Consider the following 22,415-nt stretch of genomic DNA (forward strand, 5'->3'; position numbering starts at 1 on the left):
CGGAGTTACTTACATATAAATGAAGACTACTAAGTAAATGCTAATATAACTTTGAGAACCCAGAGAGAAAAGGACATTTTAGAGCTAGAAAAGACCTTCATCTAGTCCAAGAAACTATGGACCAAGGCGATTCCATCAGTGTCTATGAAAGTCTCAGTATTTGAGACAAAACAAGTATCCATCAATGTATTCACCAGCTCTTAGACTTAGTTCAGTGAGTTGGAAAATAACGGTAAGGAAAACATACTCCTAGGCCTAGGCTTCAGGCAGCCTGGTCCCATAGAACTTTGCTCCATTTGCAAAGTTTTTACCTAGGGGCTTTGGCGTTAAATGAGAATATTGGGCTGGATCGGTGTAACTCCATCTCCTGGCAACATCATCCCTAAGATCAGTAAACAGAACTAACTACTTTTTCAATAGATGCATTGTACCAGGGACAGCATTTCTGCATTTCAGGTCCCCGTTATTGAAGTACATTTGGAGCCCAAATATGGGACTGCAGAGAAACTAGTTCATAAAAATAGCAGCATGAAGACAACTGGGTCTAGGACAAGGGTAGAAGAGGAAAGAAACCGAGTACATCCTGAGGATGTAAGAATATGGAGAACTGGGAAGGTGTTATGTAACAAAAGTGAAATAAGAAGAAACGAACTCTAAAGAGCTTGCAGTCTAATGTTTGTTGATGAATGTTGCTAAATAAAAACAATACTACTGTGGAACCTTAAATTAAGTTTGAGGATTTCAATCTCTAATAGAGGCTAGTTTAGCTGATATTCTAACTGGTCCTTCTAGATCCATATAGTACTATGATAATGTATATCCATTAAAAAGAACTGTGGTGATTGTAAAAACTGCATTTCCTCTGAGTTGCCAAATGAGGACTACAATTCCAATCAGTCTTGTTTGTTGTTAAGGGTATTTCTCTGTACTCCCGTTCTTCAGAAAATGGCAGTTCAGTTTGACTGGCTAATGGAAACTAGCCTGCCACCTTTACACTGAGCCACATTGCTGATGGGGTTAGTCCCAGGAAAGCAGAGGATTATATTGGAGGAATCGGAGTCCTCGGTTCTACTGGGATGCGCAAGAGAAAATTGACCATATTTTACAAATGCATTCCTGTAGACCTACCTGAGGAAGGAAATCACAGAAGGACAGCCAGGTCTCACTGACTGCTCATTTCTTTTCACTAGTGCCTTTTGCACTTACCTCTAACAGCTTTATGTTCAGTCGTCCCGCCTGATCCAAAGAGATGCATTTTTCTTTCTCTTTCTCGTATCAGGTGTATCAGTTGAGTAACTCTTCCCACTTATTGACCCTCTTCTCAGTGTTTCAATGCTGTGTCCAGTTCTAGCTAAACACTCCACCTGCAACTTCTTAAGCGATTGAGTTTTTATAGAAATGACCCCTAAGTGTTCTGTAACAATGTCTGGATCAATATTGATGGGTTGTTTCCCATGGTGAAGAATTATCCTAACTGAAAGCTCCTCTTGCCTTAAACCTTGATGTAACCCTTTTTGCTGTAGCTCAGGTTCCACTTTGACAGCATGCTCATGTGCCTTTTCAACAATTCCACCAATGTCCAGATGGCCAAAGAGATTAGCATGTGAATCTTCTGGGCTAATTGTTTCTAATGGACAATTGGAAACTTTCCTGATTATTAAAGAAGCCACCTCTTTAGGAAAGATGTTGTTTGTACCTTTCATGTCATGATAAAGTTCTTCATGTGTTCCAGATTGTTGTAGTACATGATTATAAGCAGAATCGACCATCTGAGAAATAATTTCTATACTTTATGGATTTAAAAATTTTTCTTCAGGATTAGCAGCTACAATACTAATGTTTTTTCTGGAAATTTCAGTTGTCACGGATTTTGTCAATTGAGATGCAATTGTATTTAACTCAGGCTTTGATAAGTTTTTAGCATCTTTGCTTGAGGCACTTGGCAACTTTACTAGTTTAGCCAAGAACAAGGCAAGTGTTTCCTCTAAAAACCTGGCACCTAATGCAGCCTCTTTTTTGGATGAAGGTTGTTTCTTTGACTTAAGATCATCAGTAATCTTAACCATCTTTTCCATAATTTTGACAGCTTCCAGAGCTAACTCTGAACTTGATGTTTCTTCCTCTACTTGAGGATGAAATTCTGAATTGGAAATTTCCTTCACCATTAAAAAATCCTATTATATCAGAGAGGACATTGTTCTTACCTGTTAAATCTTTATATACTGAAATATGGGAGCCAGAGTGCTTTAAAACAGTGTTATAAACAGAATTAACTACCTTTTCAATAGTCGCACTGTCTGCTAAAGATACAGTGGATGATTCTTTGACCTGTGGTACTACTGTAATCTGACTTTTAGAGATATATTCTTGGAATGAATTTAAGATTTTTGAGCTTATTGTTTTGCATTTCAGCATTTAGAGAATTGTTTTGTTCCTTATCTGCTTTTGGAAACTTAAATAGAAGCTTTGACAAAAAATTTATAGCAATTTCTTCTATTATGTTAAAAGGCACTTTGTAAGCCTGTGATGGCTGAGGCTGGGGAATTTCAGTGGTTTGGATAACATCTTTAAGGATATTTTCAACAACACTGTCAACTTCTTTACACTGAAGTGGCGTTAGTTCTCCAGAAAAATAGTTCTGTAGGTGATTTCTGGTCACTTCTTGTACAACTAAATTAACTATGCCTTCTGAAAGGATTTTGCAGCCACTGCTGACACACTTTTGTATGCTCTCTTGAGATCCAAATTGTTGCAAAAGGTTATTATAAATAGTCTTAACCACTAATTGAATAATTTCATCATCATTAGGATGTAAAGATTCTACATAATGTATAATCATATCTTCATTTTTGGAGATCTCTGTTATAACTATACTTGCTAATTTCATTTGAAGGAAGTCCAATTCTGTGTACAAATTATCCTCAGATATTTCTGTTTTAGTGTTGGCTACTGTTGAGAAAATTTTTGATAGAAGAGAAGAAATTATCCTTTCTAAAAATTCATAAAGCAGCATTATGGTATATAGCGATGATGTCTAACATTCTTTGCAGGCTGTCTGGGCCACCTTATGGACATTTTTCATAACCTCCTTAGATTATAGAGGCAAACATACTGAACCTGGAGTCTCATCATAAAGTAGCAAGTTTAGCTGATACTGAAAAGTTTCTTCTATTACTGCATTAGCTAGCCTTCTTGCTAATTTTTCAACATTACTCTTTATGTGCTCGCAAATGGAGTCTTGAGATCTATATTCCTGCAAAATATTGCATATAGAGGAGTGAACAATCTTATTGACCAAAATTTTATTGATTGATGGTATTTTAGCTATAAAAGATGCCTGATCTGAAGAAGGTATTTTAGTTGCACGTGCCGTGTTATGCATGGGTGGTATATTATCCATAATTATCTTTTTCTTGGGAGGTCTTTTTTCCACAGACAGTTCTTTTTGCCTGAGAGGTACTTTATGAACTGATGAAATGTTATCTTCTGATGGTAGGAACCTACTTCCTTGATCTGGGTTTAATACTTTAATTTGAGCATCTGAAAACTCCTTTAACAGGGAATCAATCAGTTTCATAGCCGTGTCATAGAGCTCAGCTTGATTTACACCTCTGCTTACATTTTGACATGCATCATCTGTATCCAATGAGGAAGAAAAAATCAATTTGTTAACTATTTCAGAGATAACATCTTCTAAAAAGTTAGCAGGGAAAATCCCAGGTTTATATTCTGGTGGGTTCTGAGGATTGTCCCGTTTACTTAGGTGTACTTTTAATCTCTTTATCTTTACTTTTCTCATTCTCTTCCTCTTTTGCAGGAGCATTCTGTTTAGCTGAATTCATTGAAGCAGGTTTTGCAAAATCCTTGCCATCCGCTTGAGTTACATATGCTGCTTTATCACCTACAGGATTTGGGGATTTTGAGTCAGCCACTGGTCCTTGGAAAGAAGATATTTCTAAAACATTTCTGTAAATGATTCCAGTGACATTTGGGGCATGTTTAGAATGCAAGATCTGTTTGTCATCTGTAACTGCGTAAGCTGGAGAATCTCTTCTCTTCTTTTGGATCTCTCTATATCTCACCTTGGATTTCAGAGATGGTAATTCAAAAGGTCTGTCCCCTTTTCCTAATGAATTTTCTTTTTTCTTGTCACTCTTCTTTTCATCATCTATTTTAAAATCTGGTTCCAGGACAACCTTGTTTTTTGTATCATCGATAGCTGGTGAAAGATTTTGGTATACCTCATCACCTCACCCTTTCTCATCTTTTCTAGCCAAACGGTCTTTCTTCTTGATTTCATTCTTTGTAAGTGCTGTACCCAAATCTGGCCCCTGAGTATCTTTACTTTTCACACTGGTTGTTGTTGAAGTGAGTTTCAATACCTTCTCATTATCTTTTCCAATTGAACTTTCCTTTTTCTTTTCATCCTCTTTCTTTTTCTTTGGCACACCTCCACCTCACCCTGATGCTAGGGTAGTTACTTCGTTCTTCATAATGCTATGTATATTGGTACATACTGGCTTCTGGATGCTGCCTGTTTTCATTGATGTCTTCTCCTTTTTGAAGTTCTCTTTTCCATTAAGTGCTCTTCCATCTATTTCCGAAGTGTCCATTTTGTCTTTCAGGTCTGAGGTTAGAGGAATAAGTGTAGATAATTGTTCTAGTGAAGAAACGGGGTTCTCCTTCAAGCTTCTCTTTATCTTTGTAAAGGTTTTATATGGTAGTTGTTGAACTCTTTGGATGATGCTATCCACATCTAGAAATGAAAAGAAGGTGGAAGACCAGCTTCCCGAAAAAAGTGGTTGAATCTGGAAAGCAGAGATTGCCTTCTTGGCCAAAACAGCAATCATCTCTATAACAACGTTACTTCTATCATGTTTCTGAACATTTTTAGATCCATATATGTCTATGACCTCATCATACACAGAATCAGATACTTTATCGACTTGTCTCTTTATCTGTCGGTGGAAATGAAAACATTTTTTCAGCATTCGTTAGAACTTTAACTTCACTTTTCCTAAATTCCCCTATCAGGGCATTTGCAAATTTTATAGCTAGGCCCATGATATCTCTTTCTGATATCTCTTTGTCCTTAGGATTTTCAGCAATACTTGGTAGAGTATAAAATTTGCGAACAAGGTCAATTACAACATCTTCCAAAAAGGCAGCAGGGTATACAGAAACCTGTGGGAAGGACTGTATTTTTTCTTTCATGGAATTCAAGAGTTCAGTGACATGGTCATTTTGGGGTAAGTCACTGGGAAATGATTCTTCCTCACATAAAAATGGCTGCAGATGGTGGTCCACAATTACCTTCATAATGAAACCAGCTATTCTCCCAAGGAATGAGCCTCCTCTTTTGCATGTATCTTTCTGTACTTCATCTTCAAACTTAATTTTTTAAATAATATTGTTACATATGGAGTCAACGAAGTTATCGACTACCCCTAATTGCCAACCCTCCACATGCTCCTCTGCCTTGGCAAGTCTAATCTCATGTTCAGAAATTTCTGTTATGATATCATCAGTTAGTTTTGAAGCACTGTTCACAAACTCATAATCTGGTGGCACCTCTTCCTCATTTGGTTCTGTTTCAGTCTCAGATGAAGGGAACATATGTGCTAGAAGCTTGTAAATCATATCTTCTAAAAGGGAACGAGGCAATACAGTGATGCATGATGGCAAGTCATGGCTATCATCGTTGATGGTGTCAAGTACATTTCTGATGATGTTCTCCTCTTGGAGGGAGGAATAGGAAGAAGTTGCTAATTCTCCTGTAACTAATGACTCCACCTGATAATCATAAAATTCTCCTAACAGCAAATAATACACTTTTCCCCCAACTTGACAGCATCATTTTGTATAGCTCTATAAACATGAACCAGAGATCGATAATCATCTAATATTTTTTCATAAATAATGTTGATAGTTTTTTAACCATTTCTTTATATCCTTCTGAAAAATACAGATTTCATCCAAGTGATCTGCAACTAAAATTTGTGATCTGGTGAACTCCAGCACAATTGATTTTACTAATCTTGTAACAATATCAGTAACATTGGCTTTTGCTTTACATGGGTTTTCGGCAGCCAGGACATTATGTGAGAATACATAAAGGATTTTGCATAAAAGCTCAGAAATTACTTCCTCCAAAAAGACGGCCGAATTCACAACGAAAGATAATTCTCTTCGTTTAGGATCTATTGCGCTCTGTTGATAAGTTTGATCCACTGTACCTGAAGGAAGAGTTTTATCTCCAGGTAAGAATGACTCAAGATGGGGGCTTCCCTGGTGGCGCAGTGGTTGAGAGTCCGCCTGCCGATGCGGGGGACACGGGTTCCTGTCCTGGTCCGGGAAGATCCCACATGCTGCGGAGCGGCTGGGCCCGTGAGCCATGGCCGCTGGGCCTGCGCGTCCGGAGCCTGTGCTCCGCAACGGGAGAGGCCACAGCAGTGAGAGGCCCGCGTACCGCAAAAAAAAAAGAATGACTCAAGATGGCGGTTAAATATCTCCCTTATATAACTTGCTATTTTTGTAACAGGTATATTACTTATGCCTTTTTTATCTTTTGAAAGAGACTGGTATAGATTGAATTAGAAATGTCATTATAAATGGCATCAACCATAGCCTGGATATCTTTTCTGAAATCACATTTTGTTTTTCACTTCTATCTTTAATAATGCATGTTGCATGTTTAGAAATTATTGACATTCTCACAACTGTGTTGCTGAAGTGTGACTGCGAAAGGTATGGGTCTTCTGCACTGCAGTTCAATGGACATATCTGAGATAAAACCGGAGTGACTATTTTTTCCAAATGTGTATATGATAATATGGTGGTATATATTGTACAAGTCTGTCTTTGGAGTCTTGATTTACTGATCGCATAATGAACTCTCTTTATCAAAACATCAGCACTGGGGGGACCTTGAAGATGGCGGAAGAGTAAGACGCGGAGATCGCCTTCCTCCCCACGGATACACCAGAAATACATCCACACGTGGAACAACTCCTACAGAACTCCTACTGAAGGCTGGCAGAAGACCTCAGACCTCCCAAAAGGCAAGAAACTCCCCACGTAACTGGGTAGGGCAAAAGAAAAAACAGAGACAAAAGAATAAGGACGGCACCTGCACCAGTGGGAGGGAGCTGTGAAGGAGGAAAAGTTTCCACACACTAGGAAGCCCCTCCGCGGGCGGAGACTGCGGGAGGCAGAGGGGGGAGTATCGGGACCGCGGAGTAGTGCACAGCGACGGGTGCGGAGGGCAAAGCGGGGAGATTCCTGCACAGACGATCGGTGCTGACCGGCACTCACCAGCCCGAGTGGCTTGTCTGCTCACCCGCCGGGGCGGGCGGGGCTGCGAGCTGAGGCTCGGGTTTTGGTTTTGGACGGAGCTCAGGGAGAGGACTGGGGTTGGCGGCTTGAACATAGCCTGAAGGGGTTAGTGCACCACGACTAGCCGGGAGGGAGTTCGGGGAAAAGCCTGCACCGGCCGAAGAGGCAAGAGACTTTTTCTTCCCTCTGTGTTTCCTGGTGCGCGAGGAGAGGGGTTTAAGAGCGCTGCTTAAAGGAACTCCAGAGACGGGCGCGAGCCGCGGCTAAAAGCGCGAACCCCAGAGACGGGCGCGAGCCGCGGCTGAGGGCGCGAGCCCCCAAGACGGGCGCGAGCCGCGGCTGAAAGCGCAAACCCCAGAGACGGGCGCGAGCCGCGGCTAAAACCGCGGACCCCAGAGACGGGCGGGAGACGCTAAGGCTGCTGCTGCCGCCACCAAGGGGCCTGTGTGCGAGCACAGGTCACTCTCCGCACCCCTCTTCCGCGGAGCCTGTGCAGCCCGCCACTGCCAGGTTCCCGGGATCCAGGGACAACTTCCCCGGGAGTACGCACGGCGGGTCTCAGGCTGGTGCAACATCACGCCAGCCTCTGCCGCAACGTCACGCTGCCTCTGCAGCCGCAGGCCCGCCCCGCACGTAGTGCCCCTCCTTCCCCCATCCCCCAACCCCCAGCCTGAGTGAGCCGGAGGCCCCGAATCAGCGGCTCCTTTAACCCCGTCCTGTCTGAGCGAAAAAACAGACGCCCTCCAGCGACCTACACGCAGAGGCAGGGCCAAATCCAAAGCTGAGCTCCTGTGAGCTGTGAGAACAAAGAAGAGAAAGGGAAATCTCTCCCAGCAGCCACAGAAGCAGCGGATTAAAGCTCCACAATCAACTTGATATACCCTGCATCTGTGGAATACCTGAATAGACAACGAACCATCCCAAATTGAGGAGGTGGAATTTAGGAGCGAGATCTATGATTTTTTTCCCTTTTCCTCTTTTTGTGAATGTGTACGTGTATGCTTCTGTGTGAGATTCTGTCTGTATACTCTTGCTTCCACCATTTGTCCTAGGGCTCTATCCGTCCATGACTTTTTTTAAAAAATTCTTTTTCTTAATAATTAAGTTTAATTGTAATAACTTTATTATACTTTACCTTCGTTCTTTCTTTCCTTCCTTCCTTCCCTCCTTTAGACAACGAATCACCCCAAATTGAGGAGGTGGTCTCAGGGAGCAGGATTTATGATTTTTCCCCCTTTACCTCTTTTTGTGAAGGTGTATGTGTATGCTTCTGTGTAAGATTTTTTCTGTATAGCTTTGCTTCCAACATTTGTCCTAAGGTTCTATCCGTCCCTTTTTTTTTTTTTTTCTAAATATTTTTTAATTCAATAACTATATTATACTTTATTTTATTTTTACTGTATCATCTTTCTTTCTGTCTTTTTTCCTTCTTTCCCTCCTTCCTTCCTTCCTCCCTCCCTCCCTCCCTCCCTCCTTTCTTTCCTTCTTTGCTTCTTTCTTCCTTCCTTCCTTTCCTCCTTTTCTTCTTTCTTTACTCATACTTCTACTAATTCTCCCTACTTTTTCTCCCTTTTATTCTGAGCTGTGTGGATGAAAGGCTCTTGGTGCTCCAGCCAGGAGTCAGGGCTCTGCCTCTGAGGTAGGAGAGCCAACTTCAGGACACTGGTCAACAAGAGACCTCCCAGCTCCACATAATATTAAACGGTGGAAATCTCCCAGAGACCTCCATCTTAACACCAGCACCCAGCTTCACTCAACGACCAGCAAGCCACAGTGCTGGACAACCTATGCCAAACAACTAGCAAAACAGGAACACAACCCCACCCATTAGCAGAGAGGCTGCCTAAAATCATAATAAGGCCACAGACACCCCAAAACACACCACCAGACGTGAACCTGCCCACTAGAGAGACAAGATCCAGCCTCATCCAGCACAACACAGGCACTAGTCCCCTCCACCAGGAAGCCTACACAACCCACTGAAACAACCTTAGCCACTGGAGACAGACATCAAAAACAACGGGAACTACGAAAGTGCAGCCTGCAAAAAGGAGACCCCAAACACAGTAAGATAAGCAAAATGAGAAGACAGAAAAACACACAGCAGATGAAGGAGCAAGATAAAAACCCACCAGACCTAACAAATGAAGAGGAAATAGGCAATCTACCTGAAAAAGAATTCAGAATAATGATAGTAAGGATGATCCGAAATCTTGGAAGTAGAATGGACAAAATGCAAGAAACAGTTAACAAGGACCTACAAGAACTAAAGATGAAACAAGCAACGATGAACAATGCAATAAATGAAATTAAAATCACTCTAGATAGGATCAATAGCAGAATAACTGAGGCAGAAGAACGGATAAGTGACCTGGAAGATAAAGTAGTGGAAATAACTACTGCAGAGCGGAATAAAGAAAAAAGAATGAAAAGAACTGAGGACAGTCTCAGAGACCTCTGGGACAACATGAAACGCACCAACATTCGAATTATAGGGGTTCCAGAAGAAGAAGAAAGAAAGAAAGGGACTGAGAAAATATTTGAAGAGATTATAGTTGAAAACTTCCCTAATATGGGAAAGGAAATAGTTAATCAAGTCCAGGAAGCACAGAGGGTCCCATACAGGATAAATACAAGGAGAAACACGCCAAGACACATATTAATCAAACTGTCAAAAATTAAATACAAAGAAAGCATATTAAAAGCAGCAAGGGAAAAACAACAAATAACACACAAGGGAATCCCCATAAGGTTAACAGCTGATCTCTCAGCAGAAACCCTACAAGCCAGAAGGGAGTGGCAGGACATACTGAAAGTGCTGAAGGAGAATAGCCTGCAACCAAGACTACTCTACCCAGCAAGGATCTCATTCACATTTGATGGAGAAATTAAAACCTTTACAGACAAGCAAAAGCTGAGAGAGTTCAGCACCACCAAACCAGCTTTACAACAAATGATAAAGGAACTTCTCTAGACACGAAACACAAGAGAAGGAAATGACCTATAGTAGCGAACCCAAAACAATATATAAAATGGAAATAGGAACATACATATCGATAATTACCTTAAATGTAAATGGACTAAATGCTCCCACCAAAAGACACAGATTGGCTGAATGGATACAAAAACAAGACCCTTATATATGCTGTCTACAAGAGACCCACTTCAGAACTAGAGACACATACAGACTGAAAGTAAGGGGATGGAAAAAGATATTCCATGCAAATGGAAACCAAAAGAAAGCCGGAGTAGCAATTCTCATATCAGACAAAATAGACTTTAAAATAAGGACTATTAAAAGGGACAAAGAAGGACACTACATAATGATCAAGGGATCGATCCAAGAAGAAGATATAACAATTGTAAATATTTATGCACCCAACATAGGAGCACCTCAATACATAAGGCAAATACTAACAACCATAAAAGGGGAGATCAACAGTAACACATTCATAGTAGGGGACTTTAACACCCCACTTTCACCCATGGACAGATCATCCAAAATGAAAATAAATAAGGAAACACAAGCTTTAAATGATACATTAAACAAGATGGACTTAATTGATATTTATAGGACACTCCATCCAAAAACAACAGAATACACATTTTTCTCAAGTGCTCATGGAACATTCTCCAGGATAGATCATATCTTGGGTCACAAATCAAGCCTTGGTAAATTTAAGAAAACTGAAATTGTATCAAGTATCTTTTCCGACCACAACGCCATGAGACTAGATATCAATTACAGGAAAAGATCTTTAAAAAATACAAACACATGGAGGCTAAACAATACACTACTTAATAATGAAGTGATCACTGAAGAAATCAAAGAGGAAATAAAAAAATACCTAGAAACAAATGACAATGGAGACACAACGACCCAAAACCTATGGGATGCAGCAAAAGCAGTTCTAAGGGGGAAGTTTATAGCAATACAAGCCCACCTTAAGAAGCAGGAAACATCTCGAATAAACAACCTAACCTTGCACCTCAAGCAATTAGAGAAAGAAGAACAAAAAAACCCCAAAGCTAGCAGAAGGAAAGAAATCATAAAAATCAGATCAGAAATAAATGAAAAAGAAATGAAGGAAACAATAGCAAAGATCAATAAAACTAAAAGCTGGTTCTTTGAGAAGATAAACAAAATAGATAAACCACTAGCCAGACTCATCAAGAAAAAAAGGGAGAAGACTCAAATCAATAGAATTAGAAATGAAAAAGGAGAAGTAACAACTGACACTGCAGAAATAAAAAAAATCATGAGAGATTACTACAAGCAACTCTATGCCAATAAAATGGACAATCTGGAAGAAATGGACAAATTCTTAGAAATGCACAACCTGCCAAGACTGAATCAGGAAGAAATAGAAAATATGAACAGACCAATCACAAGCACTGAAATTGAAACTGTGATTAAAAACCTTCCAACAAACAAAAGCCCAGGACCAGATGGCTTCACAGGTGAATTCTATCAAACGTTTAGAGAAGAGCTAACACCTATCCTTCTCAAACTCTTCCAAAATATAGCAGAGGGAGGAACACTCCCAAATTCCTTCTACGAAGCCACCATCACCTTGATACCAAAACCAGACAAGGATGTCACAAAGAAAGAAAACTACAGGCCAATATCACTGATGAACATAGATGCAAAAATCCTCAACAAAATACTAGCAAACAGAATCCAACAGCACATTAAAAGGATCATACACCATGATCAAGTGGGGTTTATTCCAGGAATGCAAGGATTCTTCAATATACGCAAATCTATCAATGTGATAAACCATATTAACAAATTGAAGGAGAAAAACCATATGATCATCTCAATAGATGCAGAGAAAGCTTTCGACAAAATTCAGCACCCATTTATGATAAAAACCCTCCAGAAAGTAGGCATAGAGGGAACTTTCCTAAACATAATAAAAGCCATATATGACAAGCCCACAGCAAACATCATCCTCAATGGTGAAAAACTGAAAGCATTTCCACTAAGATCAGGAACAAGACAAGGTTGCCCACTCTCACCACTCTTATTCAACATAGTTTTGGAAGTTTTAGCCACAGCAATCAGAGAAGAAAAGGAAATAAAAGGAATCCAAATCGGAAAAGAAGAAGTAAAGCTGTCACTGTTTGCAGATGACATGATACTATACATAGAGAATCCTAAAGATGCTACCAGAAAACTACTAGAGCTAATCAATGAATTTGGTAAAGTAGCAGGATACAAAATTAATGCACAGAAATCTCTGGCATTCCTATATACTAATGATGAAAAATCTGAAAGTGAAATCAAGAAAACACTCCCATTTACCATTGCAACAAAAAGAATAAAATATCTAGGAATAAACCTACCTAAGGATACGAAAGACCTGTATGCAGAAAATTATAAGACACTGATGAAAGAAATTAAAGATGATACAAATAGATGGAGAGATATACCATGTTCTTGGATGGGAAGAATCAACATTGTGAAAATGACTCTACTACCCAAAGCAATCTACAGATTCAATGCAATCCCTATCAAACTACCACTGGCATTTTTCACAGAACTAGAACAAAAAATTTCGCAATTTGTATGGAAACACAAAAGACCCCGAATAGCCAAAGCAATCTTGAGAACGAAAAAAGGAGCTGGAGGAATAAGGCTCCCTGACTTCAGACTATATTACAAAGCAACAGTAATCAAGACAGTATGGTACTGGCACAAAAACAGAAAGATAGATCAGTGGAACAGGATAGAAAGCCCAGAGATAAACCCACGCACATATGGACACCTTATCTTTGATAAAGGAGGCAGGAATGTACAGTGGAGAAAGGACAGCCTCTTCAATAAATGGTGCTGGGAAAACTGGACAGGTACATGTAAAAGTATGAGATTAGATCACTCCCTAACACCATACACAAAAATAAGCTCAAAATGGATTAAAGACCTAAATGTAAGGCCAGAAACTATCAAACTCTTAGAAGAAAACATAGGAAGAACACTCTATGACATAAATCACAGCAAGATCCTTTCTGACCCACCTCCTAGAGTAATGGAAATAAAAACAAAAATAAACAAATGGGACCTAATGAAACTTCAAAGCTTTTGCACAGCAAAGGAAACCATAACCAAGACCAAAAGACAACCCTCAGAATGGGAGAAAACATTTGCAAATGAAGCAACTGACAAAGGATTAATCTCCAAAATTTACAAGCAGCTCATGCAGCTCAATAACAAAAAAACAAACAACCCCATCCAAAAATGGGCAGAAGACCTAAATAGACATTTCTCCAAAGAAGATATACAGAATGCCAACAAACACATGAAAGAATGCTCAACATCATTAATCATTAGAGAAATGCAAATCAAAACTACAATGAGATATCATCTCACACCAGTCAGAATGGCCATCATCAAAAAATCTAGAAACAATAAATGCTGGAGAGGGTGTGGAGAAAAGGGGACACTCTTGCACTGCTGGTGGGAATGTGAATTGGTTCAGCCACTGTGGAGAACAGTATGGAGGTTCCTTAAAAAACTACAAATAGAATTACCATATGACCCAGCAATCCCACTACTTGGCATATACCCTGAGAAAACCAAAATTCAAAAAGAGTCATGTACCAAAATGTTCATTGCAGCTCTATTTACAATAGCCAGGACATGGAAACAACCTAAGCGCCCATCATCGGATGAATGGATAAAGAAGATGTGGCACATATACACAATGGAATATTACTCAGCCTTAAAAAGAAATGAAATTGAGCTATTTGTAATGAGATGGATAGACCTAGAGTCTGTCATACAGAGTGAAGTAAGTCAGAAAGAAAAAGACAAATACCGTATGCTAACACATATATATGGAATTTAAGGGAAAAAAATGTCATGAAGAACCTAGGGGTAAGATAGGAATAAAGACGCAGACCTACTGGAGAACGGACTTGAGGGTGTGGGGAGGGGGAGGGGTGAGTTTTGACAGGGCGAGAGAGAGTCATGGACATATACACACTAACAAACGTAGTAAGGTAGATAGCTGGGGGGAAGCAGCCGCAAGGCACAGGGATATTAGCTCGGTGCTTTGTGACAGCCTGGAAGGGTGGGATGGGGAGAGTGGGAGGGAGGGAGACGCAAGAGGGAAGACATATGGGAACATGTGTGTATGTATAGCTGATTCACTTTGTTATAAAGCAGAAACTAACACACCATTGTAAAGCAATTATACTCCAATAAAGATGTTTAAAAAAAAAAAAAAAACATCAGCACTGAGTTTTGAATATGATTTAAAAGGCAGCTTTGCTATGAAATGTGGAGGAATTCGGAAATCAAAAACTTCAGCCAGGATAATTTTAGTTACCCTCTCAGCCAGTGTCTTGGTGTCACCGAGAAGGTCTTTATTAGGTTCCAGTTCACGTTCTTGTAAAACTTTGCTATATGCCGTGTCAATAATTTTTATCACTATATCTCTATCTACTAGGGGCAAGCACAATTGTTCCTTAGCATTTTCTAGGATGCTAACTTGAACTTTTGAGAATTCTTCCATTATCAAATATATGAGTTTTTCAGCTGTTTCCAACAGTTCTTTTTCTGAATCTCTTAGTGATTTTGTTTGCACAGTACCTAATACCCTGTGGAATATTTTGCTTAAAACCCCAGAGATCACATCTTCCAAAAAGGCTGAGGAGTAAACACTGGCAAAAAAACATTGCCTTCTTCTCATACTATCAAAGTGTGCATATGATGAGGGAAATGACAACTTTCCATACACAAATGGATGAAGATGTTGCTGACAGATATTTTTAATGATAAAACCTGCTATTCTATCAATAAGAACATTGTCACTGCTTGTGTTATTGTGCTCAACTGCTTCTTGAGACCCAGAGTTTTGCAAGATATTTCTGAATGTGGAATCAACGAGATGCTGAGCATCATCCTCTGAATAAACAGATTCGGTTTCATCTTCATCTTTTGAAAATCGAGTTTCATGTTGGGAAATTTTCATCCTAATATCACTGATTAACTTTGAAGAGATTTCACTGCGATTAATTCCTGATCTATCTTGGAGTTTCACTGTATAGAACCATGTTAGATGAAGAAGGAAAGATTCTAGATAATAATATTCTGATTATGTCTTCTAAAAATGTGTATGGCAGCAAGGTGTTATATGGAGATAAATGCTGGCTTGGCTGGGTAGGTTCAGTGATGCCACTAAAGATGTTCTGAATAATGTTTTCTGCTGTTAAAGTAGCATAGGAAGAAGCCGACAAATCCCCAGAAAACAGTGGATGAAAAAGATAATCAGAAATATCTGCTATGATTAAAATGGTAATGTTTTCCACAAAAATATCACTGTCTTTGAGTTCTTTATTATCAACCTCAGGGGCCAGCCCGTGCTGTTTCAGAACATTTTCATAAACTGGATTGACAAGTTCATCCACAGTGTCTGTATCTACAGTGGGGAATGGCTGCTCTTGGTCATCATGAAGAATGCAGATTTTAGCTTTGTTAAAATGGTTGTTTATTGAGTTTACTATTTTTTGGGTCACTTTATCCAAATCACACTCAGTGTTATATTTTGGATCGAAGAGCTTTGAAAATAGTCTGGCAACAATTTCTTCTACAAATGCATTGGGATAAAAGTCCATACCTAGTGGGGCTTCCCTGGTGGCGCAGTGGTTGAGAATCTGCCTGCCAATGCAGGGGACACGGGTTCGAGCCCTGGTCTGGGAGGATCCCACATACCGTGGAGCAACTAGGCCCGTGAGCCACAACTACTGAGCCTGTGCGTCTGGAGCCTGTGCTCCGCAGCAAGAGAGGCCGCGATAGTGAGAGGCCTGTGCACTGCGATGAAGAGTGGCCCCCTCTTGCCGCAACTAGAGAAAGCCCTCGCACAGAAACCAAGACCCAACACAGCCAAAAATAAATAAATAAATAAATAAATAAATATTAAAGGCAAAGAAGAAAGGGGAAATTGTAGATACAGTAAGGATCTAGTTTTTAAAAAAATTTTAAAAAATGTCCATACCTAGTGATGATGGCTTCTGGGGTCTGTGTGACCCTGTGACTTCACTGAGAACCTCTTTAACCATATTTGGTATTTCATCCAATGGAGTCGTTGAATGAGGTAAGCCCTCTTCACACAAAAAGGGTTGAAGATTTTCAATAATCTCTTGAATAATAAGACTGGCCATTCGGTCAACCATTATTGGGCTTTGGCTTTCTATACTTTTCTGTATTGATGCAAGCAAGCCAGACATCTACAAAATATTATTATAAACAGACTCCAGCATATTTTGAAGGGTTTTTTCTGTATATAGATATTGACAATCGTATTTAGTGAGCCAAATCTTATGCTTTGAAATGGCTAACAAAACCTTATTTATTATATAGGTGGCCATCTCATTAAAATCCGAAGTCATTAAGTATTTCTTTCCCAAGCATGAAGCCTCGCTGGGTGGAGGAATGAGCTGAGATAATAATCTTCTGATGACATCTTCTAAAAATGCGTGTGTTAGGATGGTAGTATAGCCTGTTGAGTGTTGACCTTGGTAATTAAGTTCACTCAGGTTGTTTTGAAGTTTCTGTAGTATATTTTCAGCTTTGAGAGGGTAATATGAATTAGGCATGAGCTTTCCAACAAAGCACAATGGGAGTTGGTAGTCTATACTCTCTTTCAATATGCCATTAGTTATCTGTTCTGCTACTGACTTGGCAGCATGTGCCAGATGATTGCCACAGGTAAATTGAAATGCATAGTCCCACAATACATCATTATAAACAGAGTCAACAGTCTTACTAACAGTTTCTTTATAGATTGGTGGAAAACATATCCTTTCTTCAACATCCTGTAAAACAGTGACTTGAGCATTATTAAACTCATTCACCACAGAGTTGACATCTAATATATTCATCTCGTTGAGCTGGGCTTCAGTGATATTTACATTTCTGCCCTGCACTGAGGTGGTGAGATTAAGAAAAATGTCTGCAATTATTTCCTCCAGAAACGTGGCAGAGTACACTCCTGTGTTCATGCCTCCTGGATATCACATGTTAAGAAAGGCTGTTGCATTCAATTCCTTTTTACCTGGTCTTCGAAGAGGAGGTAGAGAAGGGAATTTTCCTGAAAATTGCTTACGGAATGGGGTTTGCATTTTGGAATGAATCACCCTACGATTATTCAATGGTCCTGTCAGAGGCTTGCTGTCATAACTCATGAATCTCACAGAGTCTTTACCCTGTCCTGATTCTTTTAATTCTGGCCTTTTTGCTTTTGGGAAACTAGGAGGTCTCTCTCTTGTCCTATATGCTAAATGCTTGTTTCTAAGTGGTAGACTTCTGGGAGGTTGCTGTATACCGCATGACAATTTTTCCATTAAGGATTTTACCAAGCTATGGGAAATAATACTAAGCATAGATTCTTGATCTATTTCCGCCAGATTTTCCAAAAGGTCTGATATGTCATATCCTTCAACTGGTAAGCCACAGTCCATTGTTCCCCTGCAATAATCCTCTACATTTTGAAGTATGTTGAACAGTTGACATTCTGTTGATATTTCATCAGAAAGAGGACCATCTGTAAGGAAGTTGTTGGTTGTGCATTCTTCCAAGAGTATTCTAATAAGTTTCTCAAACACAACATTCAGAAGAAAAGCTGATTTGGGGGAGAGCCCTAGGTTATTTCTAGGAATTCTATGACTTTGCTGGTTATTTGAAGATAGGAACATTTCTCTTACTATTTTACCAGAATCTGTATCCCAATTTGGGCATTCATCTGGCAAAAACAAATTGAAAACAATTTTGAAAATTTTGTTGACTACTTCTTTGAATTCATGAATTCTTAGGCTGCCAACCAGAATGTCTAACTTACATGCTAGAGAATTTAGTTTATTTTTCTGTGCTAGTTGATTAATTTGGTGAGTAGGAGCTGATTTCCAACCTCTGGCACCTATCTGTCTTTTCATAGTTTTGGTTTTGTTGCAAATGGGCAAACTATGGCTTTTAGGTGTGGACGGTGATTTGTTTCTTCCTTTGCTGTCAAGGTGATGATTTATTCCTATTTCTTTGGACAGAACATGGGTTACTCCTATTAAGAGATCCTGAAAGAGATTGCTGAAGTCAGCCACAGCTGGTTTTGGGCAATAAATATATTTTGCTTTTACAGAAACCACTTGTGTAACGTCTGCCTTTGAAATGTCACTATTTAAAAGGCTTCGAATAATGATTTTAGAAATGCTTAAAGCAAGTCCTCTGATAGAAATTGACCGACTCTCAAACACTTGGGAATGAACTAAAATAACCTTGCTAAAAGTTGCATCTTGGTTTTCCAGTGATTTCTGTATTGTTCCACCATCTTTGGTGCAATCAGAAATGCTTGAAATTATATAGGAAATAACCAATTCAGTGAGATGTTCACAAAGTTAATTAAGTTAAGAATCACTGTTTATGCTTCTTAGAGGGTGTTTTGATTTGTATTTTTTGCTTAACAGCATGGAAACAATAGACACTTTTTCATCAAGAGGACCTTGAAACAGAAAACATTGGTATTATTAACATGCATTAAGGAAAAATGTTGACCATTCAAAATACTGGCAATATTTTACATATGAATTTCACTTTGGGTGTACCCCACTCAAGAAATAGGAAAATCTAGTCAAGAAAGGAACTGGGTTTTCTTCAAATCTCTATTTCCCACCTGTGGAATCTTTACTTCTGCTGGGCAGCCCATTTAGAATTCAAATCTCTAATTGCTGGTTTCTTCCTTGGATAGCTATGTTGCTTTAAGAAGCTGAAATCCTGGAGCAGAGAAATGATTTCTAGCTTTCAGTGTTACAAGGCCCTAGAGTGATTCCAGTGATATCTAGAGGTCTCATATAATTCTTGAAAACATTTTTGGCTATTCAGCTAATTATCCCATTTGGGACTAAATAGTATATAATAAATAGAACAGAATGAAACTGCTGATGTTTGACATATAAAAATGGCTATTTCATATGGTTCAACCCAATATATGCATGTAAGCATTCATAGAAAGGGAGTGCAGATATCATACTCGTAAGCATGGGTTTAGAGTATTATACCTAAAAAGGATTTAGGTCAGAACACTGGAACATGAACAGAACAAGAAGTTTAATGCCACTGTTCTTATAAACTATCATCAATAATTGTAAAGACTTTAACTGTATACCTCAAAAAGAAGTTGGATCATTACAGTCAATTAACTATGCATGAGGTCTGACTATAATGTAAGAAGTCTTTTTTTAAAGAACTTTAAAAAAACCCTCTTGGAATTTCTGTTTGGGAATTGCCTTTAAAGCGGTTGTATGTCCCAAGCAAAACATCATTTCATAACCATACCTCATGCCCAACCAAAAGATCCCACCTTAAATTATGCCCATTTAATCTCATCTGTAGATAGGGAAAACTGAAAAACACTCCTCCATATAAAAATTATGTAAATGGGTAACATTTTTTCTTTTATCATACTGACCAGTTGAAAACACACAAGTAAATAAACAGCCACCCCAAATCTAAGGCTATTTTCAGAGAAGCAGTGAATGTAGCTTCTTGCGTGTGAGGTTTAAAAATAAAAGTCTTAAAATTATCAATGACTTTTTTTCCCTAAAATGATGCCAACTCTTTGTAAGTCAGTCCTCACTCACCTCTGGTTTCAAAGTTCTTGAAATGTGTGACTACAGATATAGTAACATATCTTGCTACTAGATGGATTTCATGTGGTCCCAGTTCCTGATCTGCAAAAGCAATGACCTCAGCCTCTTCGAGAGTTGCTATTTTCTCTAACTTTGGGTACTTATTTTTCCACTTTTCCAGTAAAGTGGAATCTTCTCCACTTGCCACAAAGCTTTTGTTTTCTTCTTCAATTTCATAGCTGTTTCTTTTCCCCCATATTTTAAGCAAGCTTTTCTCATCCTTTTGTTCTTCACACGTTACAGAGAAAGGCCTTTCCTTTGATACAAAAAATGGCTTCATAGTTTTCATACTTCCGTTAGTGTGTGGGGTTTGACTTGAAAGGCCATAACTCAACAGCATGGTATTGACAATATTTTCTTCAGCTAAACATATTTTGAGTGGAGAAATGGTTGTCTGTATTTGGTTTGGATTAACAACTGGTTTGGGGGGATCATAGTGAAGCATTCTTTGATTTTTACCTTCTTCCATTTCTCTGAAGGCCATGGGGTGCTCTAGTGCTGCTTGTGCAGAGTCACTAGATTTCTGAGATGGCTTTTGTAAGACGGTGCCTTCGAGGAGAGAGCAGTATCCTTTCACAGCTTGATCAAAATGGCTGAAGACTTGAGCTTCACTTCTAGAAGATGATGGTTTAAGGTCAGATTCGAGCCCTTCCATTGGCTCTGTGGTTTTAGTTGAATTTCCTGCAGAGTATCTGACATCTGAAGGTATATTTGAGGAAGTCTTGTCCTTTATTTTCATATCTTTCTCTGAATAAGGCAAGGCAAGGATTTGTGGAGGATCATCCCGGAAGCTAATTCCCTTTGACTTTGAAGTGGACATTCCCATTCCAGTTGCAAATCTGGACCAATTAGCAGTGCAGGCATTTTTAGCTCCTTGGAGCAGATTTTCCTTTGGGTGGCTTTGGCTCATCAGCTCATAGAAATAAGTGCACTGGTCCATCAGTGTGCTGATGATCTGACTTGCTACAATGTTTTCTTCAAACATGCTAATTGAAGATGGTTCCTCATGGCATTTTTCTTTGTCTAGTTTGTTCTTAATTATACTAAGCATGTCATTGACAGTATTAACAGTATAAGTAAGCAATTCTGAGTGGAATGAGTAAAGCTGTTGAAGGGTATTCTGTATGTTTTCCTGGGAAATCGTACTACTTGATTTAGATTCATCAGGAAATTTATTCAGTGTTTGTAACTTGGGCAATATTATTTTCATTAATGGTTTCCTTTGCACAGCAGAAAAGTTTTCAATAGGTGTTCTCACAATTTCGGAAAAAGCATATGTAGAGACATGTTTAAACTGTAGGTCTACAAATGACTCTAAGGTGTTCAGAACCCCTTCCAAGATCTCTTGAGCAATTTATCTCTTGAGCAAATATAACTTTGTGTTATAATATGGTACATACTTGAGATTGTTTGTTCTCAAGGAACTACGTTTACTTGTAGCAGCAGTTTCTTTCTTGCTTTCTAGGGTTTCTTTACTATCTGTTGTGAACATCTGAGTCAAGAAGCACAACTCTAATTTTTCGAATAGTTTTTCAACAATTTCCTGGCCAAATGTATTAATTTGTGTTTGGGAATCCTCAACTCTAGAAGCAGCTCTTTTAAAATTATGGTGCCTGCTTTCACAAGGCTCAAGAACTGACAAACTTAAAAGTGAAACAGATTGTTCTAATTCTTTTGCTTTCATTGAAATTTCATTCAAAGCAGCCTCAGCTATCGTCGATAGCTTATATTTTTCATTATCCACGTCACTTGGTTCTGTTTGCCATTTATCAAACATTTGTTTAAAAATATTTTCTTTAGGAAAGATTTTTTTCTAGTTGTGAAGAAACATTCTCCGAAGAGAAATGGGCTTCTGGATTTGCAAAAGAGATTGTACTAAAATATCCCTGTGAAAGTTTGAGATCATCTGAGTATGAGCCTTTTATTGGATGGGCCAAATTATTCTTCGTAGTGTATAATCCTTGCAAAACTGCATCAACTATTTCACTTGCTATCTCAATTTGATCAGAAGGTAAAGTGTTTACATTTACCATTGCTTTATTTTGCCTCACCTCTTGAAATTCATTCACAGTTGTTTCCAGAATATTACTTACTATATCCCTGGAATACATTTTTAGCTCCACAGTGGGGAGTTTTGCTCTCACTGAGAGATTTTTGGCATCCCCTATGGATAGCAGACCCGGTAGCCCAATGGAAGTCTTGGACTGGTTGCCTCTTAGAGTCTTCTCTCTAAGACCTAACGTGGTTTTGCTTTTGGCTTTAGCTCCACCAGGTCCTAGCTGTGGTTTTGTTCCAAATTTAGCCAAAGAGGTAACTTTTGATTTTGTTTTAAAATTTGTTTTAAAACTTGCCTTAGGGCTGCCCTTGGGGCTAGCTTTAGAACTGCATGGCCTCAG

The 22,415-nt window shown here is 39.1% G+C and overlaps 1 protein-coding gene across 1 annotated transcript in view; it reads right to left on the minus strand.

Moving 5' to 3' along the window:
- LOC116747184 (fibrous sheath-interacting protein 2-like) overlaps positions 1–22,415 on the minus strand; it is a 65,553-nt gene that overhangs the window by 8,279 nt on the left and 34,859 nt on the right. Inside the window, 17 exon segments of the mRNA XM_032618974.1 lie at positions 1,207–1,262; positions 1,265–2,171; positions 2,173–2,397; positions 2,399–3,760; positions 3,762–4,946; positions 4,948–5,846; positions 5,849–5,929; positions 5,932–5,973; positions 5,976–6,283; positions 6,490–6,592; positions 6,595–6,642; positions 6,645–6,926; positions 14,579–15,375; positions 15,377–15,973; positions 16,352–18,833; positions 19,972–21,829; positions 21,831–22,393. Of these exon segments, the coding sequence (XP_032474865.1) occupies positions 1,207–1,262; positions 1,265–2,171; positions 2,173–2,397; positions 2,399–3,760; positions 3,762–4,946; positions 4,948–5,846; positions 5,849–5,929; positions 5,932–5,973; positions 5,976–6,283; positions 6,490–6,592; positions 6,595–6,642; positions 6,645–6,926; positions 14,579–15,375; positions 15,377–15,973; positions 16,352–18,833; positions 19,972–21,829; positions 21,831–22,393 (11,795 nt within the window).

The sequence above is a fragment of the Phocoena sinus genome, chromosome X (assembly GCF_008692025.1).
Source record: "Phocoena sinus isolate mPhoSin1 chromosome X, mPhoSin1.pri, whole genome shotgun sequence".
Lineage (NCBI taxonomy): Eukaryota > Metazoa > Chordata > Mammalia > Artiodactyla > Phocoenidae > Phocoena > Phocoena sinus.